Below are 27900 nucleotides of genomic sequence, written 5' to 3' on the forward strand. Positions count from 1 at the left end.
CTCAGGTCTGGCCCCGGGCCTGACTCCTGACACTAGGCAGTAAATAACTTTCCATTTGATCACCCCTATTTTGGAGAATCTTTTGCTCTGGGGAAAGTGGGCATGTGCCCCAGTCAAGCCCCACCCCAGTTACCTAGGAGGAGCCAGGACCTTAGGGTTGGGTCAGGATGGGTGGGAGAGGGGTAGGCCTGGGAGGGTGGGGATCCTGGCATCCTAAGCATGAGTGTCATTGCCCACGGCCCTGAGCTGCGGGCATCCACATCCCCGGGCCAAATCCCTGCATGTGAGGCCAGATGTATCATCCTAAGGCCACCACGCCCGGTGGCTGCAAGACCAGGCAGACAAACCTGGCTCCTGCCTCCTCCTAAGCCCACCAGTCCTCTGTGCCCTGGAGCAGCCCTCATAGTACACATGGGAAGACTGGGGCAGGAATGGGCAGTGACTGGGTCCCAGCCACCCACAGTGGGCAGAGGTCTGGCTGGCCTAGGACCAGTTGGGAGGGATGGGGCTGCCCCCCACATGTGCCCCACACTTTTGGCAGTGGCAAATCCCAGCCCCTGCCCCAGGGCTCCAGGTGTGTGGATAGCAGGTTCCTTTGCAGGGAGTGCGAGCGAGAACACAGGCCAGGGATCCCCAGCGACTTGAGTGGGTCACCTGGCGCCGGGGGAGGGAGGAGCTGGTGCCAGGGCAAGGACGACGCGGTCTTCACGGGAGCCTCGGCATGATGTGGGAGCGGAGTTGTCCCCCACCCCCCAGGTCAGCTGCCCCAGCGCCGCCGACCGAGGCCGGCCGCCAGCGGGCCATCTGCATGACAAAGGCGCGCCCCGGCGGTGTGAGCGGGAGAGGGGCGCCCCGAGCTCCGCCCGCCCGCAGGCCCGCAGCTGCCCTGCTAAGCCTCCACCCCGCGGCCTGGAGATTTGGGGGGCGGGAGCGGCACGCGAGCCCGGGCGCTCAGCTGTGTTTGCTCGGGGGGAGCCACGCGGGGCGGCGGGGCTGGGGCGCGGGACAAAGGCCCGGATCTGACCGACCCCGCAGGTGGCGCGGGGGAGGGGGCGGACGCTCCGGGAGAGGGCGATGGGGGAGGGGCGGCCTCCCGGCTGCCCAACCCGAGTGCCCAGAACCTGAGACCCCCTCGGGCGGCCGCAGTCCCCGCAACCTGGCCTGGGGATCATCTGGGTCTTCCTCCAGGTCCCCCGCCCTTTCCTGGAATTCCAAATGTTCAGCAAACGTGGCCACCGTCTGGGCGGGCTGCTTGATTTGTCCTCAGCTCCAACAACACTTTCTCCCTGGTGCCTCCTCCAGTGCCAGCAGGAGTGCCCAACGCCATGTCCCCGGACCACCCTATCCTGGGAGCCTCTCTCTTCACTTTCCCGCATGTCCAGGGAGCCAGCTGGCCTTTCCAGCCTCACATTCACTGCAACCAGCCCCTTCGCTTTTCCCACTCCAGGAAACAGTCCTTCCACACTCCCACTGCCCAGGCCAAACCCGCGGCACCAGCCTCCACGCCTCTCTTTCTCCCCGCTGACTCCACCTTGGACATCTCCCCAGAGACGTCTCCCCCTCCCAGTTCCGGCCGCTGGTCCCGCCGCCATCGTGCTCACCTGGACCAGTGAGCACCCCCTGTACCCGGCTCTATCCCGCTGCAGCCCATTCTCCTGCAGCAGCCAGAGGGTCCGTTAAAGCCAAGTCAGAGATCCTCCCTCCTTTGCTCCACAGTCTCCCGTAGCTCCCACCTCACTCACGGGAAAAGCTCACCCCGCAGTGGGTTCCAGGCCCACCCGATCCCCCGACTGCCACCTCCCCCATCTCTGACCTGTCTTTCCACTCAGCCTCCCCAGTCTCCTTGGTTTCCCTCGGGCGGCCAGGCCTCCAGGCCTTTGCATGGCCGCTACCTCTGTTTGGAACAGGCCTCACCCGACATCTGTGTGCCTCACTCCTGCACTTGCTTCAGGTCTTTACTCAAATGCCTCCTCCTCAGTGAGGCCGTCCTTGGTTTAAAATGTCAGCACTCCTTCTTCAGTTCCTCTTGCTTTGCTCTCTGCCCTAGTTTTTCTCCTGGGCACTTCTTGCTATTGGCATTTCTGCACGTGGTGCTCATTCCCATTGCTCACTTTGTTTTTCTCTCCCATTGACTGTAAGATGCACCAGGGTGGAGACTGTCTCCTGTTGGCTGTTGTGACCCCCAAACCTAGCATGGAACACAGTAGATGCTCAGTAAATACGTGCTGGATAAATGAGTAAATTAAATCCTTTACTCCTCCGCAGCACCCTGTCAGGTAGGCCCTCTGTAAGGTAGACACCCTCCTCCCCTTTCTACAGATGACAGTGCTGAGGCACAGAGAGCAAGTAACTTGCCCAGGTCTCATGGCTAGAAAGTGTGGGAGGCAGGATTTGAATCCAGGGCCTCACTTCCCAGAAAGGTCTCACAATAGTGGCCCACACACTGTTTTTGCCTCTCAGAAAGGTTTTGTGTGGCTCGAACAGTTTCAGAAAAAATTGAATCAGCTGTGGCCATTTAAAAATCAGGAGGCCAGGCATGGTGCCTCACACCTGCAATCCCAGCACTTTGAGAGGCTGAGGCAGGAGGATTGCTTGAAGCCAGGAGTTTGAAACCTGGGCAACATAATGAGACCCCCCCGCCCGCCATCCACTCCCATCTTTACAAGAAATAAATATAAGCCTGGCATGATGGTACATGTCTGTAGTCTCAGCTACTTGGGAGACTGAGGCAGGAGGATCACTTGGGCCCAGTTTGAGGCTGCACTGAGCTACGATTGCACCACTGCACTCCAGCCTGGGCAACAGAGTGAGACTTCATTTCTAAAACACAATAAAACAAAAAAATCAGGATGCTTTGTGCAAAATTTCAGACCTCCAGCTTTTCTTGCAAAATTGGAACCTCTGGCCACACTGTGTCCCCAGTCCCACAAGGCAGCCACTGGCAGGGGCTGAGTGGCACTGCTCCTCAGGACTGGCATGGACTGCCCTCATGCCCAGTCTCCACCCCACTGCTCCTGCCCCTGCCCCAGGCCTCCCTCCCGTGAGCATGAGAGTTCTGTGCCTCTGCTCTTGCTGTTCCCTCCACCTGGAATCCTCTCCCCACAGTTCTTGGCCTGGCTGTCCCCTTCTTGTCACTCAAGGCCTAGCTCCTCAGGAAGCCCTCCCTGACCACTCTGGCTAAGGATCATGATCTGAAGTCACTTCATGAATGTATTTGGTTCCTGCACACTGTCTGTCTCCCCAAGGAGGATAGCAGCTCCAGTCGGCAGGAGCCAGTTCAGCCCGTCGCTCCCGTCCAGGGCAGCACCTGTGCCCACACCTGGCTGCATGCTTGTTGACTGACACAATGAATGAGCAGATGAATGAATGCAGGGCTCGCGGGTGGCAGCCGCTGTTCTGAGCGCTTCCCATGCATACAGCACTGTCCTCTGTGCACAGCAGGCTTCTGTGCGAGCTGGGGCTGGGTCACACGCAGATCCCTTGCTGGGGGTTCAAGCTGTAGTGGCTTCTGTCTTCCCAGCCAGGGCCTCAGACTCTGTGACAACCTTGAGAGGCATGGGGAACCCTGTACCCCACTCCAGTGCCCAGCTCCCCGGGGGCTCGCTGCAGACCTGGAGCTCTGAGTCTTCTGGGTCAGCTGAGCTGTGCCACATGAGGGTCACCCTCCTGGTGTTGCAGGGGCAGTCCTGCCCCCTACTTGCCCAGAACTTCCCCCAGGTTTCAGAAGGAGACAGCTGTGTGAACTGGCTGTGTGCAGGCTGATTCCAGGCCCAGATCCTTTTGCTTCTTGCTGTGTGACCTTGATCAATTTATCTCACCTCTTTGAGCCAGTTTCCCTTTCTATACAGCGGGACCACTGCCCCTGCTTGAGACTTACTGTGAGAGCTCCTGGAGCCTGTGCACGGCCCCCAGCGCCAGTGCCCAGCAGGCACTCAGCACACAGGACATGATCTGGCCTCCCCTCTGGCTGCCTGGGTGGAAGGCCCCCTATGCCGTCACTCCTGCACAGGGGCACCAGCAGCCAAGGGCCTGGGGTCTGTACCAGCCAGCTGGTGGTGGCCCTGTGTGCTCACTCGTGTGCATGGTCTTGGGTAAGGGTATGACCGTGTGGATTGTATGTGTGCGTGTGGCTATGACTGTGTGTGAGTGCCCACACATAGGACCACGTGTGTTGTGTGAGCCTGTGGTTGGGGATGACTGCTGCCCAAGCACTGGCTCTGTGTCATGGCTTGTCCGTGACTTTGTGTCCCGGTGTGTGACGGTGATGGTGTGGTTGTGGGTGAGACACTGGGCGAGGGCAGGGCGAGGTACCTGAGTGGCCCAGCCAGTCCTCGGCAGCTGGGTGGGCTGGGTGGGGACAGGCTTGCCTGGCTCTCCAGGCAGCCCTCAGGTGGGGAGTGCACTGGGCCCCAGCTGATCCGGGCTGGCTGGGCAGTCTGAGCCAGAAGGGGCCGGTTGACGGGGTTTCGGGAGGCCACTGCACCCCGGGCCATTTGTTCTCAGGACCTGCTCTGCTGGTCATGCTCTGGGTCCCGGGACCCGGGATGGGGGTAGGAGGCTGCCTTGCTCACTGCAGCCCTGGGAGCCCCTCCTCTGACTATGTGTCAGATACGGCCTCCTGCATGTGGCCTCCCCACTCACCCTGCCTCCACTGTGTGCCCTCATTGCCTGCCCAGCCTCCTCCCAGTAGCACCATGTTCTGCACCCATCTGGCTGTGAGGTGAGGGCATGGACCCCCTCACCACTCACACCACGTGGCCACAGGGCCCAATATGTTCATCCAGCACAGACCCAGCTCCCTGGGGTTTGTTGATGGAATGAGTCAGCTGGAGGTGGTGGCTTCTTCCATCCCTGGCAGGGTTGGCCTCACTGCTGGCCCCTGTCGCTGGGGGAATTGACAGCTCCATGCCCCCAGCTTTCCAAGGAGCTCAGGGGGCTGTACGGCCCCTCCCAGGGACCTCCACTTTTCCCTGCCACGACTCCCGGCTCTGTGGTGGGGTCTGGCATGTACCCCCTCCCACACAGTTCCCCAGGGCCTCAGGCTCCCCAAGTGGAGAGACACCTGGCGACCTGGACCTGTCGGAGAAAACTAAGCCTCCATAGGGGCTCAGTTTCCCCGCTGGACTGGCTGGGGCTGCTTGCCTGAGAAAGTTCCCCTAGGTCTATCTCGGGTTCAGAGGAGGGCCTGGTTTGCCAGGGTGGGGGCAAAGCAGAAGCCCCCAAGAGAAGGCTGTCCACCTCTGCCTGCTCCCCAGGACCAGGAGGAAACCTACGGGTGAAATCAGACTCAGTGGGGAAACACACCCAGCCCCAGGAGTTTGCCCGCCTGGTGGTGCCTCGGGGTCCTGAGCCTGGGACAGAGGTGCAGAGACAGAACCAACAGGTTAGGACAGGGAGAGAGAGAAGCAACAGACACGCACATCACTCACTCTGGGGCAGGGGTCACGCACCGGGGCCAGGCAGCTCCGGGGCTTCTTGGATCTGGACTTAGAATGCCAACTGTTGATGCCAAGCCCAGAATGGCTCCGGTTGTCAATTCCCAAATGGTAGGTATGTGACTGTGACTTTGTGTGTATGCACATGCATGCGTGAAGGTGCGTGAGCCTCTGCATGGGCTTTTGGGTCTGGTGGACATGTTCGCAGAGCCTGGCTGGTGTGTGTTATGGATGAGGGATGGAGGTTGCTACCTGCCTCTAGCGTGTGTCAGAATGCATGGGAGGCAGCCTGCTGGTCTCTGTGACCGTGTCCCAGTGTCCCTGGGCAAAAGTGTGTGTGATGTGTGGCCTCCCTCAGTGGCACTGCCAGAGCCAGGCTGGGGGCTTCAGTGGAGGACCTGCCCTCAGGGCCCCTAAGTACCCCCCGACCCTGGCCTCAGACCTGGACCCGAATGGGAGCTCTGGCTGGCCCACATGGGGGCTTTTGTCCATTTCTGAAGTGACAAGAGACACACAAAAGGGCTTTTAATTAAATCAAAGGAGGGGGAAACGGGCCAGCCGGGCTGCTATTATGTTACCAAACGCAAAAATGAAAACTTATTTTTAAAGCTCTGGTATTAATTTGAGATTATTCAGATAGTTAATTAAAAGTGCAGCATGTGTTAAATATTATTTCAACAAAGATTATCATCAGGCCTCCATGTAATGTGATCCTCGGGCTTGGGAGCTTTATGCAAATGGCTGCAGCCAGGAGGAAGGGCCCTCAGCATCGGGGTGGCAGGCAGGCGCAGGGAGGGCAGGAGCTCCGGGTAGGCCCACACCCCTTGGGTCTGGCTCCCCCAGACACAGATGAAGTCTCAGCCAGGTCCCTCTCTCCAAGCCCTGGGTGAGTAGGGGACTGTCTGGCGGGTCCTGAGCCCACCAGCTAGTCAGCAGCAGGGCCCCATACAGTCTTCTGGATGGCTGTGTGGGCCATGGGGGAGGCTGGCCACACTGCCTGCCTCGAAAACCAGCACACCTGTAGGTGTGTGTGCATGGGTGTGAGCAGGGGGTCTGGGAACAGCAGTGTGGATGTGTGTGCTCCTGGCGCCATCACAAGACTGGGTGTGCACAGGTGATGCTTGTGCATGAGCTGGGAGGCTGGCAGCGTGTTTGTGTTCAGGGTGTCTCCATCTTACACGTGGACTCTGGCACTGACAATTTGGGCACTTGCCTGTGTTATGAATATTTGTGTGTGGCACACGTGGGCATGGGGTGGGCACTGCTGGGTGTGTGCCCATAATCCACCCTGGGCAAGTCACGTCACTGCTCAGCGCCTCAGTTTCCCCATCTGTAGAATGGGATGGGTAATAACAGTAAACGCCTCATTGGGAGAGTTGGACAGGATTACATGGGATAACACAGACAATCAACTTAGGCACTGTCCTGCCGAGACAGAATGCAAGTCGCAGGTGAGAGCCATCTACTTAATTTTATATCTTAGCCACAATTTTAAAAAGTGAAATTAATTTTCGTATTTTATTTAACCCAGTATATCCAAAATATTACGATTTCAGCTCAATACAAAAAGTGGTAAGTGTGATTGTTTAGTCTTTGTCACACGAGGCGTTTGGAAGCCACCGTGTACTGGGCCCTGGGTACATCTCATCTTGGACGGCCACATTACGGGTGCTCAGAGCCACGTGGGGACGTGACGGCCTCTGAGCCTCAGGCCCTGCCCCCCCAGGCCAACTCTCCGCAAACCCAGGGCCAGCGCTCTCCTGGAGAGACCCCCAGGGCGCCGCGCAGGGCGGCAGGGACGGGCAGGGTAGGAGTGGGGTAGCCTGGAGGCGGGTGGGCCCAGGACCCCTCGCTAACCCCCTCCCCGACACCGTGCACTAGGTCCGTGTCCCTAGGTCGTGCGTCCCAGACAGTCCGACAGGTGTTTGCCGCCGTCCTGAAATCACATTCGGGCTCCCGCCCGCGCTGCGCCCCGCCGGGGCCGCCCCTGTCGGCCCTGCGGTGCGCTCTCGGGTCGCTGGGCGCGCTCCGCTCCTGCCCTCTGTCGGCGCCTGGAGGCAGCGCAGCCCCGCGACGGGCCGGGGAGGGGGCCTGGCTGGCTGCGGCCCTAGGGGGCGGAATGGGTGCGTGCCCATCCCACCGTACCAGACCCCACCGTTCCAAGACATTTCCACACCTTATCCCACAGGATGCTTACGGCGGGCTGCAAGGCCAGCAGCGCCAGCCCGATTTTACAGGTGGGAAAGCAGAAGCTCAGAGAGGACCTGTGACCTGCCCAGGGCTACACAGCAGGACTGTAGGCAGGGATTGGGGAGCTGAGGTGGGAATCTAGGTATTCAGCGCACTTCCATGAGTCCCACTGGGTTCAAGTGCTGGCTCTGCCCCGCGTGACCTGTGCAGCGAGACAGGTGACAACCTCTCTGAACCTGAGTGGCTCTGCTGTAAGCTGGGGGCGACAGTACCCCTCCTGCGTAGGACTGCTGTGAGGATTGAACAGAGGATGACTCTAAGGTTTCTAGCAGGTCCCTGGAACTCAGTAGTCATCCAAAAAGTCTCTGAGTCACAGCATAATAACCCGATTTGCCTACTTCAGGGCCTTGGCACCTGCTGGGCCCCCGCCTGGAAACCTTTCACCGGGATCTTGGATGGGATGGCCCCTCTGCCTTAATCTCGGTTCAAACCCACCTCAGCAAGGCCCACCCCAGTCACCCTGTTAGCATTGCCCTAATTCATGCCCTTGGAGCCCTTGCCAACAGCAGGATGGTCCCTCGTGTCCCCAGGCTACCTGGTTTCTTCCCTGCTGCCCACAGGACAGGTGGGCCCAGGAGGTCGCTTATCCTGGCCATTTCTGTCGCTGGGAGCACCGCGCCTGGCCTGGGTGGGTGCCCAATGGGAATGTGTTGAGTGAAAGGTAAAACGCCCCATCAGGTGGGAAGGCAGACCGCAGCTGGGGTGGGAAACTGCGTGGCAGTAAAACACACGCCACACAACACAGACCTTCCACGGTGAGGTGTTTCCTTACGGGAGAGAAGCACCAATGCTCACGCAAAACCACACAAAGAGTGTTGGGAGCAGCTTTAGTCACAGTCACCCAAACTGGAAGCAGCCCGAGTATCCTGCGGGTGAATCTGTCCGCCCGCCCACAGCCACACCTCGGGGCCCTGCACAGTGACCTGAGGAGCTGCTGGGAGGTGCAGCCACAAGCATGAATCCCAAGGCAAGGAAGCCTTGCTGGAAAGGCCACACACAGTGTGATCCCACTCATGTGACATTCTAGAAAGTGTAAAACAACAGTGATGGAAAAGAGATGAGTGAATGCTGGGGTTGGGTGTGCGAGGGGTGCTTATACAGGGGCATGAAGTGTGGGGGTGCACCTGTTCTCTCTTTGACTCAGGTAGGGGTTACACAACTGACTGTGTTTTTCAAAACGCGCAGAGCTAAATATTTAAAGGGGTGATTTTTGTTGTATGTGACAAACAACAAATTTAAAAACCAGTCACAGAGTTGCAGACTCTCTGAATCATGGAGTTGACCAGTCCTACCTGCTTGATAAGAGGCCCCGACCACCCCGCCACTGCCTCCCTGAGCAGGGCCACTTCTGCCACAGTCTCCACCTTAGACTGAACGAGCTCCAAAAGTGGCCCACAGAAGATGAGAGGAGTCGGGGAGGAGATTGGGGTGAGGCGGGAGACACGGGCCTGGAGTTTTTACTTCCATTCATTTTGTTGTGTGCGTCAGTAGTTTGTTGTGGTGGGTGTGGACACATGGGGTGCACTGTATTATACCCCATGCACTTTTCATATGTTTGAACTATTTCCTTAATAAAAATGATAAATGGCTGGGTGCCGTGGCTCATGCCTGTAATCTCAGCACTTTGAGACGCCAAGGCAGGAAGATCACTTGAGGACAGGAGTTCACAAGCAGCCTGGGGAACATAGTGAGACCATGTCTCTACCAACAAAGAAAAAAAAAAAAGCTACTATGGTGGTGCATGCCTGTGTAGTCTTAGTTACTCAGGAGGCTGAGGCAGGAAGATCATGAGAGCCCAGGAGTTCGAGGCTGCAGTGAACCATGATCACGCCACTGCACTCCAACCTGGGTGACAGAGTGAGACTGCCTAAAACAAAACAAAACCCCAAAACAACCCCAAGTCAGATAAGTAATACAATAATTTAAAAACAACAATAAAGTGAATTCCACCATAGAACCCCACTGGCCTCCTCTGCAGCCCTGGGAAGCAGGTTACTTTCTGCCCATTGAGAAGAGCAGACTGAGGCTTGGGGTCTCGGCACCCAGCCTGCTGGCGTAGGGAGCAGCCAGCAGCAGAAGCCAGGAGGCTGGTGGGTGCTTCCTGCAGCCTGCCAGAGGTGACTCTTGGGGCCAGGTGTCTTTGGGAAAGGCTGCATTTCATCCCCCAGGAAGTGTGCGTGTGTGCAAGTGCATGCATTTTGTGTGCGTGTGTGTGTGTATGTGTGGTGTTTCTGGATGTCACTTCTGTGTCTCCTGGGGCTCCAGGTCACACTCTCCCCAACACCCCCCAGGCAAAGGGCCTCTGTTCCCTACCCACCAAGGCTCTGGTGCGGAACCACCTGCTGCAAAGGTTGCCCCCAGGCATTGGCTGCAGGGCAGAGAGAATGGCTATGGAGCATTGACCAATTTTTAAAAACAACTTTATTGAGCTTACATGCTATAAAGCTCCCCCACTTAAAGTGTACAATTCCAAACTTCTGTATGTTTACAGAGTTGTACAACCATCACTACAATCTAAGTTTAGAACACTCTGTCTCCTGAAAAGAAACTGCCTCCACTGGCAGTCACTCCCCACTTCCTGCTCCCCCAGGCCCTGGTGAATCTACTTTGTGCATCTATAGGTTTGCCTCTTCTGGACATTTCACATAAATGGACTCACACACTATGTGGCCTTTCACGATTGGTTTCTTTCACTTAGCACAGTGCCTTCATGGTCCATCCATGCTGCAGTGCATAGCAGTACTTCATTCCTCTTATTATTTATTTATTGAGACAGGGTCTTGCTGTGTCACCCAGGCTGGAGTGCAGTGGTGCAATCATAGCTCACTGGGGCCTCTAGCTCCTGGCCTTAGGCGATCCTTTCACCTCTGCCTCCCATAGTGCTAGGATTTCAGACGTGAGCCACTGCACCTGGCCTTCATTCCTTTTTAATTTTTATTAGATTGTTGCCAAATACTATTCCATTGCTTGGGTAGATAGATATTTTGCGTATCCATCCATCAGTTGATAAACAGGTTGCTTCCACTTTTTGGCAGTAATTCTATAGTAAACTTTTGAAGAAACATCCAAGCTGTTTTCCCAAGTGACTGCCGTGAAGCATTTAATGAGCACCTGCTGTGTGCTGGATTCCCTCTGACCGCTACTCCATGAGAAGGAGGTCCTAATATTAATTTCATTTTGCTGAGGCACAGACAGGGTGAGACCCTTGCTGCAGGTCTCACTGGATCCCAGATCTGTTTGGGCTACTAAAAGCAAAGCTGCCATGGTTGGTGTGGCCCTGGGAACAGTCCTCTGGGTCACATGACCTCTGGGGGACTGGTAGCCTGCAGGTGGGGGCAGCATGACCTCCTCATTACCCAGTGCCCCCAGCAGGTCAGGCGGGCACAGAAGGGGGTCCTGAAGGAAGGCTCTGGTGACTGTCTGGGGCCAGCCGGGACAGCTCTCCCTGGGGTGGGCAGGGACATCTGGGCCTCTGGTCGGAGTAGCAACTCTTCCACCCTCCCGGGCGCCCCCTTGTCAGGGGACAGGATGTTTCAAGCTTCCTCTGGGCCCTGGCCTGGATCTGGCCCAAGCAAGGGTTCAGGAAACTTTGGTTCAATGATGGGTCAAAGGGATCAATAAACCAATGGGCCAGGGCCAGCCGCCGAGAGCAGCCAGGGGGCCTCAGGGCCCGAGGAGTGAGAACGAGGTTCTCAAGGTTTGACCCCTGTGTCTGAGGCATGGTCCTGCACACTTCCCTGCCTTCCTCTTGGGACCCCAACCCCCTGTACAAGGGCCCATCTGGGAGACCATCCCCCAGGCCAGGACCGGCATTTCCAGCTGCCCTCGAGCCTTTCTGGACAGAAGCGTTGCCCTCCATCCCCCTGACCCTGGGGAGCCTCAGAGAAACCGAGGCTCCATTCACTCCTGAATGTATGCAGGAGCCACCCCATGCCAGGCTACCCAAGGCCTGCACCCAGCTTTCCAGGGATGACAGTCCTGCCCTGTTGGCTCTGCTAGAGTTCTAGGGATCCAGGGTTGGGGCTGAGACGCCAGCCTCGGAGCACTGGCCCAGGCTCTGCAGTTGCCCCAGGGCCATAGGGACAGGCAGTTCTGTAGGTCTGCAGGCTGAACTGGGACCCCCCAGAGGGTTCAGAGATGGCTCTGGCTGAGCGCCCGGCACCGTGCTGGGCAACTTGGTCTTCATGAATGCCCCAGAGCTGCTGTTTTTTTCCACAAACCATCTATGAGAGAATTCTTGCGCCATCTGAAATGGAGTTATCAGTCGGCGGGGGTAGTGTGGAGGGAGCTCCCTGTCCCTGGAGGAATAAGCGGAGGCTGTACTGGAGACACACGGCAGCCACTGGGCCCAGCCCAGCTCCAGGGTAACCAGGGCTGAGACCCCAATGTGGTCCCCTGGTCCTGGCCTCCTGGTGCCCACAGGTCAGCCAGGTCAGAGGTGGGCCGAGGCTCGGGGGGCCCCTCAGTCCTGTGGCAATGGTGAGATAGGCCCAGGCCACCAGGCTGACCTGAGGAATGTGCCCCGCCAGCTCATAAACCTGCTCTTCCTCCTCCCGGTGTGCACCAGGAGGTCGTCCAGAGGTCACCCTCGGGAAAAGTCGGCAAAGAGGCTGAATGGGCAGCTCCAGGCACTCACAACTGTGGGGCTGTGGCGCCGGCAGCTGACTTGGGGAAGGCCACAGGTGAGGGACAGGCCCAGAGGCGGGTCTCAGAGACTGTGCACAGCCCAGAGCCCAAATCCCTGTTCTTGGGACCCTGAAGGCCCCACTCTGAGGTTGCACAGGCAAGATCCGAGGAGACTGCAGGCGGGAGGTGCCGCTTCCTCCTGACCCCCATGTTCACACTGGGACCCCAGGGCGAGTGCAGGGTCACCCCAGCTGGAGAGGCAGAGCCTCTGCTGCTGTGGACAGGTTCACCTTGCTCAAAGGTTGTGCAGGCTCCAGGCCTCTGAGCCCAGACTGGTAACCCTGCCCTGCCAGGGCCTCAGCAGAGTGTGGGCCTGGAAGGGTGGCTGGCGAGGGGCCTTTGGCACACTTTGCTGGGGACAAGGGCCCGGGGACAAGGTGGGCGCTAGAAATGCCACAGGACAAAGCCGCCACGCTGGCTCCTGGGGCCCAGGAGAGGGTAGGCTCACGGTCCCGCCTGGCCCTGGCCGGCCCTCCGATGCTCCCAGGCTGGGCAGACCTCTGTGAGGCCTGAGAGCCTGCTTGTCCTGAGAGGTGGTGGGTCCGGATGGCAGGTCCTGGGCAGGTGCCAGGGCCGCTGATTCCGAAACCTGCATATGTTTCCGAGCCTGAGGCACCCCCAGAGGAGGGGGCACGGCGGGGCCTGGGCTGGAGAGGAGCACCCTGCTAGACTCCAGTGTGTACTTCCCAGCTCAGGGAGCCCAGCCAGGGCGGCAGGAGTAGGGGGCCCTGGAGGGAGGGAAGGGAAGTGTTGGGGTCCCCACTTCTCCCCTCCGGTACTGTCCTGTCATCTTCCACTGGGGCTCTGCATGTCAGACTGCTTCGGGAACCGGGGAGTCCTTCCTAGGAAAAGGAGCTGATGAGGCCTGCGAGGAAAGAAGGATGCGGAGGGCTTGTCAAAGGTGGTGGAGGCCTGATGGGCCCCGTCTCTCACAGTCCCATCCAACTGCAGGGACCCTGGGCTTGGAGGCCCGTGTCTGAGCAGGGCGCCCACACCTCTGTGCCAGCCAAGGAGGCAGGTGGTCCTGGGCCGTGCCCTCTCCTGGGAGGCTGTGGCCTCAGGTCCTGAGGCCCCCCCACCCCCAGCCCACCTGCCAGGGCTGAGCTTTCTTCCCAGCAGGGACCATTCTCACATGTGCAGTGAGGAAGGAAATTGCAAATTAATCTTTATTTCCATCTTGGAAGAAAACCTTAATTCTCTGCATTGAAATGATCCTCGTCATCCAAGGGAATCAATTATGGGCTTTAATTGCAGTCATTTCTGACCAATCCAAGCAGGCGGAGCCACGCGCCTGTGCGACAGCCTCCCACTCCTGCTCTGCCCAGGGCCTCTCTGACTGTCTGTGTCTGTTTTCTCTGTTTCTCCCCCTCTACTTCTTTTTCTCTCTGTCTCTCTTTGTGTCTGTCCCTTTCACTCTTTCTTCCCGTCTCCATGTCTCTGCCCCTCTCACTGTCTCTGGCTCTCCTGGCCTTTCTTTGTGTATCTGTTTCTCTCCCTTTCTCTCACTGTCTCTGGGTCTTGGCTGTCCCTGCTCCCCCCGCAGCTAGTACAGGGCTCAGGAATGAACTCTTAGGCATGACAAACCCCATGGGGGTGTCTGAACCCCAGGCTTCCTTGTGTCTCTGGCCCCAGAGCTACGGCTTTTGAGGGTGGGATCGAGGGCAGCCACAGAGACCGGGGCCTCACCACACAGGGCTAGTCTTTCATTAACTGACTAGAGACCTGGTCTCCAGGAAACAAGGGCTGGGTGGCTGTGAGCAAGCAGGCGCCGGTGTGGCTCTTATTCCTGCACACCTCTGGACTGCACAGAACCTTTCCCTCGCTCACCTCTAGTTTGTGAATAATGCACAGATACAGTCTCTGAACAAAATGAAAACATAAGGCTGGAGTGCCCTTTGCCCACCACTGCCCTTCCTAACTCCCCATGCTGGCAGCTCCTGGTGGTCAGTTTGAAGCACATCCTTGCATGCCCTTCTCCATGTGGTTAAATATCCATGCCTGCATTCACAGAGCACACAGTATCACTTTGTGAAGTTTTGGCTGTCAATGTAAACAGCATCATTCTGCATGTATCCTTTTGCAACTTTTTTCACCTGTTTTCAGGATTTATCCACAGGACACTCAGACTTCATTCCTTTACCTCTTGTTGAGTATTTCACTCTATGGCCACACAGCACTGTTTTGCTGTCCACACCACTACTGATGAACATGTCATTTTTTTCCCGTTTCAGGCAGGACTGCCACCAGCAGCCCTGCTCCTCTTCTCTGTGCACACATGTGAGTGAGTGCTTGTGCCCATGGGGCCCGTGCATTTTTAATTTAATAGACGTGGTAGCTGGCTCTCCAGAATGTTGTGCGATGTCCATTCCTAAAAGCATCAAATTCCCACTGCTCTTGCTCTTCTCCAACACTTGATATTATCAATCTGTAAAAATTTTTACCAGTTTGACCAATGCAAAATGGCACTTCCTAGTTGCTTTAATTTGTATGGGGATGAAGAGCATTACTGACTGGGATGGAGTCGGGAGGGACATGTGATGTCCCCTGGTCTTGAGGGGATGGCACAGAGGGGCCCAGAGAGCAGGGGCAGAGGCAGAGGTCTAGAGACAGGGTGAGGAATAGCAACTGATAAGTTGAGGGGTGACCAACCCCAACTCAGTCCCTGTACGTGCCTCATTCCAAATCATGGTAGCAGTGCTAGTCAGAGGTGCATAGGCATAGCTACTCTGGGGTGCAGAGTCAGGACGAGGGCTGGCCACAGGGGTGCTGGGCAGTATCAGGGGTGCTCAGCACAGTCAGGGATACCGGGCAAAGTTGGGGGGTGGTGGGCAGAGTCGGGGCAGGGAATGGCCATCACTGACAGGCTCTCTGTAGCTGTGTGCGGACAGTCTGTGGGGCGCTGGGGGGATGCTAGGGTGTGTTCCCAGGGAGTGGCCTGGCCTGGGGTGGTGCAGCAGAATGGGGGAAGATCAGATTGGGATGTGTTGGAAGAAGGCCTGGGCCTTGCTGGCGTGGGCATGGGGTGGTGGGGCAGGAGAGGAGTCAGGCAGAGCCGCCTGCTGTTGGGAGCACAGAGGAGGCACAGGTGGGTGCGTGGAGTCCTGGGGAAACAGCCGGGCTGGAAAGGCAGATGTGAGCCTTGGCACAGACACTGTGTCTGGGCTGTAGATTTGGAGCAGGAGGTGAAAACTGCACTTCCCGAGGGGCCACGAGCTGGGTCGTGAGAGGGTGCAGACAGGTGAGGATGGGGTGCTGAGGGAGCAGGACTGGATGAGGGCACAGTGTAGGCAGAGGGAGGTGCAGGCTCAGTCTGGTCTAGGGACCCTAGTGGTGGGCACATGGTGGGGTTGGGAGGTTCCGGCCACATCCTAGAGTCCTGGAATGCCGAGCTGAGGGTTTGGATTTCACCCTTTGGGGTGCAGAGAAGTGACCCAATCAGATGGGAAGGCCCCTGGGGCCACAGGATGGGCTGGCAAGACTGGGGAAGGTTGGGAAGGCCCCTGGGGCCTGGCTGGGGGCTGAGATGGGGCTGCTGCCTTTGTTAGGTCAGCAGGGAGCACCAAGCACAGGAGCTGGGGTGCAGCCTGGCACCTCAGCACGTGTGAACTGGAGTACACTTGCCCTGTCGCTGTTGATGAAGGTCACCGTGACAGTGTGGCCAGAAACAGTGACAGCAATAATGAGATCAGCTCCATTCATGGGGACCCTGCATGGACCAACTCACTTAATCCCCACTGGCCCCTGAGTGCTCCTGTGTGTGGAGTGCCAGGCATGTGCTGGGTGCTCTACCTGGCACTGGGACACAGCAGTGAGCAAAAGGACAGAAACCCCTGTCCCTAGAGCCCCCTTCCTGTGGGAACACTGACGGTAAATGAGGTCAATGGGCGAATGCTGAGAGTGGGAGAGCCCAGCTAGAAAGAAGGATGAAACAGAGGAGGGTGAGAATGTGGATTTTTACTGAGGGGCTGGGGGCAATGGAGCTGCTCAATGCAGAATGCGTGGGGAGCAAGCTGGGGGCAGCTGGAGCTTCATGCAGAGGCCCTGAGGCAGGAGGGAGTGCCTGGGGCATCCAGGAGCAGGGGCTCCCTCTCCCGAGGCTGGAGACCGGGGCAGAGCGGGGAGATGGGAGAGGAGGTCAGGGAGGTCGTGCAGGGCCTGGGGGTCATGGTGAGGACTCTGGCAATTGCCCTGGGGAAGGTGCGGGCGAGAAGGTTTACAACAGAGAAGAGGGGCCCTGACACGTTTCAACAGGATTCTCTGGCTGCAGCCGGCAGAGCAGAAGACCAGGGTGAGGCAATTGTGATGGTCCAAGCGGGAGGTGACTGGGTCTGGCTGGGCTGGAGGCTGTGGGGTGGGGGCTGACTGATTCGGGACAGGCTTTGAAGGTGAAGCAACAAGACCTGCTGCTGGGCAGGAACCCTGCTGGGTCGGTGAGAGGCACGGCTGACCGCACCCACCAGGATTACTCTCTGAGTCACAAAGCAGGACCCCGAGGCACCAGGCTTCTGCAACCAAGGGAATGTGTGGCCTCCATGACACGGGGGTGGGCTCCAGGCATAGCTGGATCCAGGGCTCAGATGGGACTAGCAGGAACCCATCTCTTCATTTCTCCATTGGCCTTTCTCGGCATGGCCATCACCCCTTTGTGCTGTGAACCTCATTCCCTTCGTGGGGACAAGATGGCTGCAGTGGCTTCAAGTTCATGCTCTCCAGCTCTGCAACCCCAGCAAGAAGAGAGAGCCCCAATGTCTCCAGCAAAAGAACCCCATGACATGCTGGGCCCCTTCCACAGGGACACGCCCACCTGCCCTGTGTGTCACCTGCCACCCCACTCCAACTCTGTCACAGCCCCAACTTCCCAGAACCCTCTCTCCTCGCTGGCAGTTCATTCTTTCAGGGAAAAGCTGTTGCGCCTGGAAGAAGGGGCGGGAGATGGGCATGGCATGGGGGTGCTCCAGGCAGGGGCACAGCTGCACAGAGGTGGAGGGGGACAGGGCCTGGTGTGCGAGGGAACCCTGAGGAGCCTGCATGTGGAGCTGGGCAGGGCTGAGGTGGGATTGGAGCTAGGCAAGGCCGCTGTTGGGAGGCCCTGCAGGGTGGGCCAGGCCAGGGCCCTGCTGCACTGTGTTGGCAGCTGCCCAGATGCCTTGGGGAGGGCTGTTGTGCCCCTGGGGGCAGGGTGGGCCCTGCCCAGAACCAGCAGCCTCCGTGTTCCCACCCAAGATGTGGGTGCTCCCCCGGTGGGCCCCTCCCCTACCTTCCGGCCACCGGGAGATGCTTGTCTGTCTTATCATTGGGGCCTGGTGACTCTGCAACCGTCTCTCCTTATCGGCAGCCCACCCAGCTGTCCATGGTGGGAGGCAGGGGTGGGTCCCAGCCCGGTCAATGTGTCCACACAGGCACCCAGACCCTGGTCCCCAAGTCCTGCTCTGTGCCGGGACCTGGCGGGCTTGAGCTGGTCCTTTCCACAAGCATTAGCTGGCAACAGCCACTTCCCCCCAAAGGTGCTGGGGGGCTGGGCAGAGGACCAACCCCTCCCCTGCCTCAGTTTCCCCTCTGTGAGGAACTCCAGGAAGCAGGGGTCCTAAAGCCACTCCTCTCCTTCCCACCCATCCATCAGAGGCCGGCCAGGAGACCTTCCTTGGAGCAGCACTGTCCTTCGGGCAGCACAGGGACCAGAACCTGCTTCTCTTCCTCCCACTCTGCCCATTGGGAGACATCTGTGCGAGAGCCCTGAGGTCAAGGGAGATGCGGGCTTGAGTGGAGTGTGGACCCTGGCGGGGAGAGCAGCATCGCCAACCAAGGCTTGGAGACAGAGCGGGGCAAGGTGGCAGGGAGACCTGGGGAGGCCTGGCCAGTGTGGGGGTGGATCCCTCCACGGTGAGCACTGGGGCAGTGAGGTGCTGCTGACTGTTGGCTATCTTCCACCCTATCGTCCGCTCTGCATCTGATTAGGAAGCAGGTTGCTTCATCTCACACCACACCCATCGCACAACAGTCCTGCCTGGTGCCCACCCACGGCCACCAGCCACCCAGAAGTGCCCTGCTCACTTCCGTAGGAAGCTCCACCCCACTGCCCTCTTCCCTGGGCCTGGCACCCATGGCTCATGGGCATCTCAAGCAATGCCCACCTTCCCCTTCCCCTGCCCTGCGTGTCCCCTTGTGCCCTGGCACCGTAGAGTGCTCCCTGGGCCCATCTCTTCTCTAGCTCTATCCCTCCCTGTGGCCTCAGGATCCCACATCCTTGCTGTACCTGTGTGCCAATGACCTATCTTTGTGTCCACCCAGACCCAAGACACAGCTGTCCAGGAAGAGGCTTTCCAAGCCAAATTCCCCAAGGGTATCCGAGTTTTGGACTCAGGAATTTTGCAGCAAAGCTTGCCAAGGCGTCTTGCCCACCCCCTCCTTTGCAGGGTTCCCATCTCTTGTGCCCAGCAACTCTGGGCAAAGGCTGGCCAGGGACTCTACATCCTCTAAGTCTGGCCTCCCCTCGCTTGCCCAGTCAGTGCCAAGGCCAGCTGATGTAACTCTGGGATCATCTTCAAATCTGCCTCCTTCTCCTCCTCTTTACTGACTCCAGCCATGGCCCCACTCACACCCCATTCCCTCTTGCCTGAGCCTGGGCATGACATCTCCCTCCTGGCCAACTGTGTCACGCTCCTCCTTGTCGGCCTCCGGACAGGTCTTCCCCAAACCAATGTGAGAAGGTAGCTGGTGATGCTGATGATGATGGTGGTGAGGTTAGTTACGCTATGAGGTGATGATGGCATTGATGTTAGTAGTGACGTTAAATGATGGAGTGATGGTGAAGTTAGTGATGGTGGTGGTGCTGATGACAGTCTGGGGATGGTGTGGGTAACTGGCTTGGGAGAATCTTGGTTGGTAATTGACTGGGACAGGATAGGGAAGGGTCAGGAACTTGGCCTCTGTAGCCTGGTCTGAGCCCCAGCTCCAGAGTGTGGGAAATTTCCAGGGCCTCTCCCTGGGGCTCTGAGGAGCCTGGCTCCGCCCCGCATCTGCCTTTCTCTACTCCCAGTCCGAGGTCCTTTGGGTCCCTGGGTCCTCAGGTCCCCATAGAAGGAGTTGAAGAGCTGGGAGCAGGGAGGGCCCAGCAGAGAGTGGCTGCCATGGGGGCAGGCCCAGGGTGGAGGCTTGGGAGTGAGTGTGTGGGAGGAGAAAGCTAAAGAGACCCCCGGGGTCTGTCTGCAGGTAACCACACCTCACAGACCCTACCCTCCAGCCTGCCTCTACCTTGGCAGGTTGCCCAGGGGTCCTTGATAGACATCACTCAAGGGCTGGGGCCCCAAGCCTCAGGGTGTGGACAGGAAAGAGGTGAACTAGACCTTGGCAGGAGGCAGGGTTGTCCATAAAGGACCAGAGAGAGGCAGGGGAAGTGATGGGAGATGGCAGTGAAGACACAGGCGTGTCGGAGCTGGAGGGCCAAGCGGCTTACTGGAGACTCTGCCTTGGGCCAGTGGCCCCTCAGCGGCCCCTCTGCTGGGACACACTGTGCTGGCCACAGCTCTGTTGCCTCTGTGCCTCTTCAGGTGGCTCCACAGAACTGGCCCTGCTAACGGGGTCTCCTCCCACAGGTGATGTTGGGCTGTGCAAGCCTTGCAGGGGAAACGGATGCTAGGGCCTGCCAGGTGGTGGCTATGTGGGATGCTGGAGGCTTGGGGCTGAGTCTATAGAGTGACCTTGAGGGGTGAGGCCTGGCTGCGCCTGGCACCGTGCCCCAGGTCCGGGTCAGCCTGGGCTCCCAGCTGGGCCTTGACCTAGAGGCCCGCTGTGGCTGTGGGATGTGGCTGTTTCTCTCTGCTGCACTGTCTCCCTCATGAGGGCCAGTCATAATGTGGGGGGAGCACGTGGGGACTGAGCAACACCTCAGTCAGGGCTCCAGGGGTGTGGCCATGTGACCTTCAACTTGCTGGCCTGGGTGGGCCAGGGAGGCAGAGCCGGCCCGACAGCCTCCTTTGCAGAGGGGGCTGCAGGCCACACTGTGAGGCGGGAGGTAAGGATCTAGGCCAGGCTGTCCCTCCCACCGCCCTCTGAGGTCTCTGCACTGGCCCTGCCCCAGGGAGCAATGGGCTGGGATGTGGGCGGGGTCTCCATTTCCCCAACTGCTGCCCCCAGCACAGTGGCAGGGCCTGTACACAGGAGGCCTTGTAAATATTCAAGCACTCAGCTTGGGGCCTCTTCCCAAATGTACCTCTCCTCTCAAGTTTCACCTCCCTGTTTTCAATCCCGAGACTTCCCAAACGTCCTCTTCCTCCCAGGCCTCAGCTCGGACTGTCCCCGCCCCTCGGCTGCCACATCCAATCACCAACCACTGGTCCCAGGTCCTCTCCAACCCACATGGCCTCTGCCCCGTTTGTGTTGGGGGTGGGGGAGCCCTGATCTCCAGGCCCTGCTATTGGCTCCCTCAGGAGGCCAGAGGGGTCTCTTGAAATCCCAACTGGACACCACGCCCCACCCCCTGCCTATGCCCTTTCAGGGCTCCAAGGCCTCCCCACACCCAGCAGACAGCCTTCTAGGCCTCCCTGGCTGCCCGAGGTCTAGCCACATTGTTCATAGCGCCCCCAACACCTCCCTCACCATCACCAGCGCTCAGCAAGGGGAGTGGAGCCCCCGTAGAGCTTTTTGAGCCCCACTCCCAGCACTCCCTGCTGCCTCCGCCCCAACTCCCAGCACTCCCTCTGCCTCCGCCCTACTCCCAGCACTCCCTCTGCCTCTGCCCCAACTCCCAGCAGCCCAGCCTGGTGCCGGCTGAGCAGGCTAATTAATGGCTCAAACCCGTTATCAGCCAAATGCTAATTACTTTTTAATCTGGGCTGCTTGTGTGGAGGCTCCTGGAGGTGCAGCAGGGGCCGGGGTCCGGAGCCATGACCTCATCCCTCCTCAGCAAGCAGGCACATGGGCCCCAGTGAGCGCTCCCTCAACACAGCCCTCACTCTGCTGTTCCCTCTGGTGAGTGCCACCCTTCCTTGCTCTGGCAAACTCCTACTCTCCCTTCAAGACCTTGCCCATGCAGCCCCTTGGCAGGAGGCCTCCCCAGTCTCAGCCTCAGAGGACAGACAAGGCTGAACTAGGAGCTGGGAGGCTGTCAGGGGACTGGCCTTGGTCTCTGGAAGGGAATCTGGAAATGCTAACCCCCACATGGAGGCTGCTTGGCAGAGGAGGCCAGGGCTGGGACCAACCCCAGAGTGAGCTCGGACCGACAGTCTCCTGTGTTCCCTAGACAGGGGTCTGGCCCTGGCATGCTTCCTGTAGAATGGAGTGATCAGCCTCCCTCGAATCCTACCCAGTCCTGGAGAAGAGGCCCCATCAACCTGCATGCCCTTTGCCCATGGGGCAAACTGGCACTGGATACACACATGCCACCACCCTGTGCATACTGGACTCGATCCTCCTTCACCCCACTCCCACACCCAAAGAGACACACACTGACAAACACCAACACCCAAAACACACACGGAGCACATGCAGACATGTCCGAGACATTGTGGATCCATATGCACAGACGCACACCCGGACGTCAGCACAGGCTCAGAGATGCCTGGTGCACCGATGCCCGTGTGCGCACATGCACATGCATGGCCAGGGCAGGAGGCCTGGGAACGCAGAAGCTGCCCCTTCTCCTGCCCCAGGCCCCCAGGGCTTCCCGTTTACGAGACATTATCTATCAAAAATATATTAACCCAGAAGCCTGTTTCCATCAGAGTCTCGATTCCAGGGACATTTCCAGATAAGCCTTATCTCCTCACTTGTGCATTAGCCCTGCTGGTCGGGGGCCTGCCAATCACTGCTGCCCCTCCTGCCCCAGCCCATGGCAGGATGCCGGTCCATGACCTCACTCCATGTGGGCAGGCAGGTGAGGAGACCTGGGGCACTGCTGTCCCATGCCCCACCCCACCCATCAGCCCACAGAGGGCACCTCTTTTCCAAGGACACGCCTGAAGCACTGGGGCAGCTGCAGGCAGCCAAGCCCTGCCCTGCCTGCACCCCTGTGAAACCGGCATGCTGCTGCCACACCACCGCTGTGGGTAGATGAGTAGATTCACTGAGTTTACCTGTGTCAGTGGCTGCAGTGAGTTTGGCCTACTGGAACCCTCTCCTTCATAAAACACGGTGACCTGGGGTTGCCCAAGGCACCCTGCGGGGCAGGGGAGCCAGGGAAGGGGACGTGCATGCCCACACCTTGGCCTCAGCCAGAACCGGGTGCTGGCTCTGGCTCCTGCCCACCGTCCCAGCTAGGCTGCACCTTCAAAGGCTGCGCGCCCTGGCCCGACCCCACTAATGGACGCTCGGGTTTCCACCGATGCCGGGCCTGATAGAGGCCTCTCCTGGGGCAGTCGGCTGGGCGTTTTCAGGCCACACAGAGCAGATCCGCCTCATTACACACTCAGGGGGCTCAGAGGCTCCTGGGAGTCGCCCTGGGCTGCCCCTCCTCCCTTCTGTGCCCCAATTCCTCCACCTGAGCCCCCTCCTTCCTGGGGCTTTGAGGAGCATGGTCTTCAGACCAGTGGGGAGGGGACAGGTGGGGTGGAGGTGGACACCCGCACAGAGTTCCTGGAAAAACGGCTGATTTGGGGATGGTATCACTTCCTGAGGGGTTCTGGGCCTTTTGCCTCTCAGTGGGAGATGTGTGGGGCCCACCCTAGGGCCGCAGGTAATGCGGGGTCAGCAATGTGCCTGACAAGTCTCCTAGCCCTCTGGCATGGCTGCTTTTCTTCTTCCATTTTATACATGGGGACACTGAGGCATGAGGTTAGGGAACTTGTCCAAGCTCACACCGCAGGCAGGGAGAGGCCCGAATCTGTGCCCTGGCGGCAGCAGCCATGTTCGCCCTGTGTGCCCAGCTTTCCTCCACATCTGATCTGGCCCCAGAGCCAGCTCCCATGGACTAAGTGCCCCCCATGCCTGGCACAGTGGGGGCTCCACTGGGTCACATGACCCCTCATTAGAGAGAGGCAGTGACACACCCAAGGTCACTCTGCCCATGCAGGCCAGGACCTGGGGCCGAGCTCAGAGCTTTCTGTCCCAATGTGCAGGGACCCTGAGGGAGCTGGGGAGGGAGGGGTCAGGGATGGTGTGGCCTGGCCCCCAGTTCAGCCCCACACTGAGGAGGAGGGAGGTTTCCTTGCCTCAGAGGTGAGTCCTCAGAGCTGGGTTCGGACCCAGTGCTGGCCCTCACCAGCAGCTCCCAGATCTGCTGGGAGGTGACCAGCCTGGACAACACTGGCAGGTGCTCAGAGGGGCCTCTCCTGCCCCCGGGGACTGACAGGCTGGTGGCTGCGAGCCCAGCTCGGTGCTGACTGAAGCCCTCCCAGAGATCTGCTCCATTTTTGGGCTGCTCTCCTGAGGGACCAGCCGGCTAGCAGGGAGCCTGGTGTGGGCTCAAGGCCGCTGCCAGTTTCCTGGGCAGAGTGGCTTCAGCGAAGTGGTACTGCCTTTCTGGTGAAACAGTCTGTAGGGCCGGGTAGGGTGAGGAGGCCGTGGGGCACAGCACACAGTGGGGTGAGGCCCCAGGGAGAGGGGCCACTGCAGTCCCAGGAGGTGTCTGCTCAGGCAGCAGCAGTTGAGGGGGAGCCGGCTCCTAGGCAGAGGGCTGTCCTGATTCACGATGCAGACAAGCCGCCCTGGCACCCGCAGCCTGCAGCAGTGGAGGCCACGCTCACTGGGGCCACACTCTGTCTCACTTTCCTACAGGGCCAGTCCCCTCAGGGGACTGAACTGGGAACCCCACTTCCCCATGGCTCTCAGCTGTTGCCCTTGACTGCTGCTCTAGCCCTGCTGCCTGGGTCTGGGCCAAGGTTGACCAAGGGTGGCTGGGCCATTCGCCATCGCTGGCATCCTTGCAGCACGGGGGCTTTGCTCTGCTGCTGGTGTATTTAATTAACTGCTTTCTCCCCAGCCACCACATGCACACGGGACACACACACACACACAGACACACACACACACACACACACACACACACACACACACACACACAGCTCTGGGGCTTAACAGCCCCAAGTCATTTGATCGAAACCTGCCCCTGTTAATATTTTTAATGCCATTTGCAAATTAAAGCATAATGCACCGATTACTGGGATAAAAGGAAGGCCTCTGCGTCTGTCTGGAGACCAAATAAAGGAACGTTTGAACATCTGTTCATGCTACAAATGTCTCTAAAAGCTTTGATTTCCCCTCAGTTGACTCCACCATCTCACCCTTTCCTGAGTATCCCACAGCCCGGGGCTACAGGGAAGGGTGGTCTGTGGGTGCAGGGGACGGCAGATGGCGCTGCACAGGGCACCCTCACCATGCTACCCTCCACTTTCTGGGAAGTGTGTGGTTCTCAAACTTGAGGGCAGGGGCTTAGGGACTCCTGGTGTTGGGGTGGAAGAGCAAGCCTCCACCTGCTCTGCCCGATGCCCTGGCCAGGCACCCTGCTATTCTCCAACTCCCCTGTGGGTGCCCTCCCTGGACCCAGCTGCCCAGAGAATCCCCATTCTCCCTCAAGGCCCAGAGTGTCCCAGGAGCTACCCAGTGGGGTTGAGAAGCGCAGACACTGCAGACTCCCATAGCCTACGGACTCTGAGTTTGGGTCCCTCCCCTGGCCCCTACCTGGGCAGGAACTCTTGGGATTCCTCTGAGATTCCCCTTGGAACACAGTTGGGGAGGGCGGGGGCCCTAGTGAAGTCAAAGAGAGAGACACCAGTAGAGTGGGCTGGGGCCATGGGACATTTATTTGTAGCCGTCAAGTGTCTGCCCACCTGGGGGAGGGGTGAGACAGGCCTGCAGGTGGCCAACAAATGGGGCAGTGGAAGACACTGGCTACCAGCCCTCTGCCCAAGGCCCTTTCCTAGTTGGGCTGGTGGCTGTCCTGGGTGGGAGTGTGCAGGGGCTGGAGGACAGACCCTCCTGGCCCCAGCAACACATCCCCCTCAGCTCCTCACCAGGGCTGAGCACCAATCCTGGGGGTGGGGGCTGCTGCTGCAGGACTGCAGGGAGAGACTGGGAGAGGTTGAAGCATGACTGGTTGGGATTTGGCACAGCACTCTGGACTGGGCCGGGCAAGGAGGCCCTGGGGGAGGTCACTGGACACTCAGGGAGACTGGACCATGCGCTTGTGGGTGTCGAAGACGTAACGCTTGAAAGTCAGGCTGAGTGCTACATGCTGTAAGGGCTCGCTCCGCTCAGCGCTCTCCTCCTGCCTGGTAGCCTCCCCGCGGCCGGCCCGGGCCCGCTTCTTGAGGGCGGGTGTCAGGATCTTCTTGGACTCAGGGCTGAGGCCACCTGCAAGGCACAGAAGACAGCCTGACACTCTGTCATACCCCAAGCACCTGTGGGCTCTTTGCCTGCCCACCTGCCGCCTAGACTCACCCCTCTTTTGCCTCCCTCCGCAGCCAAGCAGCCCTGAGGCCTGTGGTCCATTCTGACATTTTGGTCCCTTTGGCGCCCATCGGATAGGTGTACAGCAGGGCACTGTGCCTCTTGGGGCCTCGGCTCACTGCCCCTGTGCTCAGGCCCTGGAGGGACTGCTGCCCTGTGCTGAGTGGTCCATTGCTTTCCAGTGTACTCATGCCAAGTCCACATCTGGAAACTAGGCATCTGAGGCTCCCTGGGTGGGGTGCTCCCTGATTGTCCCTGGAGACACATTATTCTCCACCCTCTTGTGTGCCTGAGAGGCTGACCCCTGCAGACAGCATGACCAGGTTTAGCAGTGGGAGCCCCAGCAGGCCAGAGTGTGGGAAGAGAGGGTAGTCAGGGTGTGTATCTCTGGCTGCCTTCACTCCCACCTGCCCTCAGTGGGATATGCAGGCTGCATACCCAGCTGCCCCAGTAGCAGTCGCAGGAGCCACCACCCACTGGGGCTCCCTGCCCCATGCCATTCTCACAGTGTCCCCTCGGCTCAGTTTGCCACAGCCCTGAGAACTTCCTCCCGTCAGGACACCCCAGTGAGGCCATGGGGCTCACAGAGTCAGTGGCTCATCCCAGGATCCTCTGCCAGGGGTAGATGCTGCCCCACCCCCAGGCTTGGGTTGGTGCAGCCCCCACCGCTTTCCAGCCACCTCTATGAGCTGCTTTAACCAGCTCATGCCTCCCTAAAGACCTCCCTCCAGCTGAACGTCTGAGCGGAAATCTGTCTCCTGCTGATGCCCCGACTCGCGCTCACTCCAACTCCTCCATCTTCGCCATGCTCTGCAGCCCTGCTGATCACGGTCCATTCCTGGGCTCCTCATCGCACATGCAAGCCTCTCACATGCTGTTCCCTCTGCCTGGAACACCCTTCCCATCCTAGGCAATGGAAGTCCCACTCATCCTTAAACATGCTGCTGCAACTGCCCTTTCTCTGGGGCTTGTCTTTTTATTTTTAAATTGACAAATGACAAACTGTGTATATTTAGTGTTTTATATATATATATATATATAAAATATATATATAGTGTGTGTGTGTGACAGGGTCTCACTCTGTTGCCTAGGCTGGAGTGCAGTGGTGTGATCCTGGCTCACTGCAACCTCTGCCTCCCACCTCAGCCTCCTGAGTAGCTGGGACCACAGGCTCGTGCCACCACGCCTAGCTGAGTTTTTGCATTTTTTTGTGGAGATGGGGTTTTGCCATGTTGCCCAGTCTAACATGATGTTTTAATATATGCATACATTTTAGAATGATTAAATCAAACTAATTAACATATCCATCACCTCACATACTTATTTTGGTGATGAGAACATTTAAAATCTATTCTCTTAGAAATTTCATTGAATATTATACATTGTTATTAATTACAGTCACCATTCTGCACAGCGGATCTCCTGAATCGACTTCTCTGGTCTAACTGAAACTGTGAACCCTTTGACCAAGATCTCTCCATTCCCGCCCCAGCCTCCACCCCCAGACCCCTGCAACCACCCTTCTACCCTCTGCTTCTATAAGTTTGGGTTTCGAGATACCATGTATAAGTGAGATCATCAGCATCTGTCTTTCTGTGCTGTGGGGCTTGTATTCATGAGGAATCTCCTGGTGGCAGCATGCTGCAGCCTTCACGCGGGCCACTGGCCACGGTGAGGCCACTCAGCATGCTCCTCGGCATCTGCAGGAGTGGGCGGCCCAGGGCTTGGAGCAGTTCCGCCCCTAGCAGAGCACCCCAGTGTGAGCACTCGCTCTGTGAGCCTCATGGCCCCACTGGGGGGTTCGGGTGGGAGCAAGCTCATGGGGCACTGTGAGAATGGCATGGGACAGGGAGCCCCAGTGGGTGGCGGCTCCTGAGACTGCTACTAGGGGCAGCTGGGTATGAAGGCACTGAGGGCAGGTGGGGGTGAAGGCAGCCCATACCCTGCCTGCCAAGGAGGTGTCCCACCAGGATCCCCTCCCCATGTGCACAAAGGGCCTGTACAGGCTGGGGGCCTAGAGGTCCAGAGCTGGGGGGAAGCTGGGCAGAGGGCTCAGCTTCCTACGTGCCGTGGGCACTTGTGCCACTGTACCTACTGGCAACTGAAGAATTTTTCCTCTCTTTCCCAGTCCTGCCCAGTACTAGCTTCC

The 27900-nt window shown here is 58.7% G+C and overlaps 1 protein-coding gene across 8 annotated transcripts in view; it reads right to left on the reverse strand.

Moving 5' to 3' along the window:
* The window catches only part of EEFSEC (eukaryotic elongation factor, selenocysteine-tRNA specific), a 279578-nt gene that overhangs the window by 967 nt on the left and 250711 nt on the right, over nucleotides 1-27900 (reverse strand). For 6 of the 8 annotated variants that reach the window (XM_074033178.1, XM_074033177.1, XM_074033176.1 and 3 more), the window contains one exon: nucleotides 25080-25655. The exons of the other annotated variants lie outside the window; for them this stretch is intronic. In XM_074033178.1, coding sequence (XP_073889279.1) covers nucleotides 25465-25655 — 191 coding nt within the window. In that variant the 3' untranslated portion in view covers nucleotides 25080-25464. Of the gene's footprint in view, nucleotides 1-25079; nucleotides 25656-27900 lie in introns of those variants that run through there. 8 annotated transcript variants of the gene reach the window in all.

This window comes from Macaca fascicularis, chromosome 2 (assembly GCF_037993035.2).
Source record: "Macaca fascicularis isolate 582-1 chromosome 2, T2T-MFA8v1.1".
In the NCBI taxonomy this organism is placed as follows: Eukaryota; Metazoa; Chordata; class Mammalia; order Primates; family Cercopithecidae; genus Macaca; species Macaca fascicularis.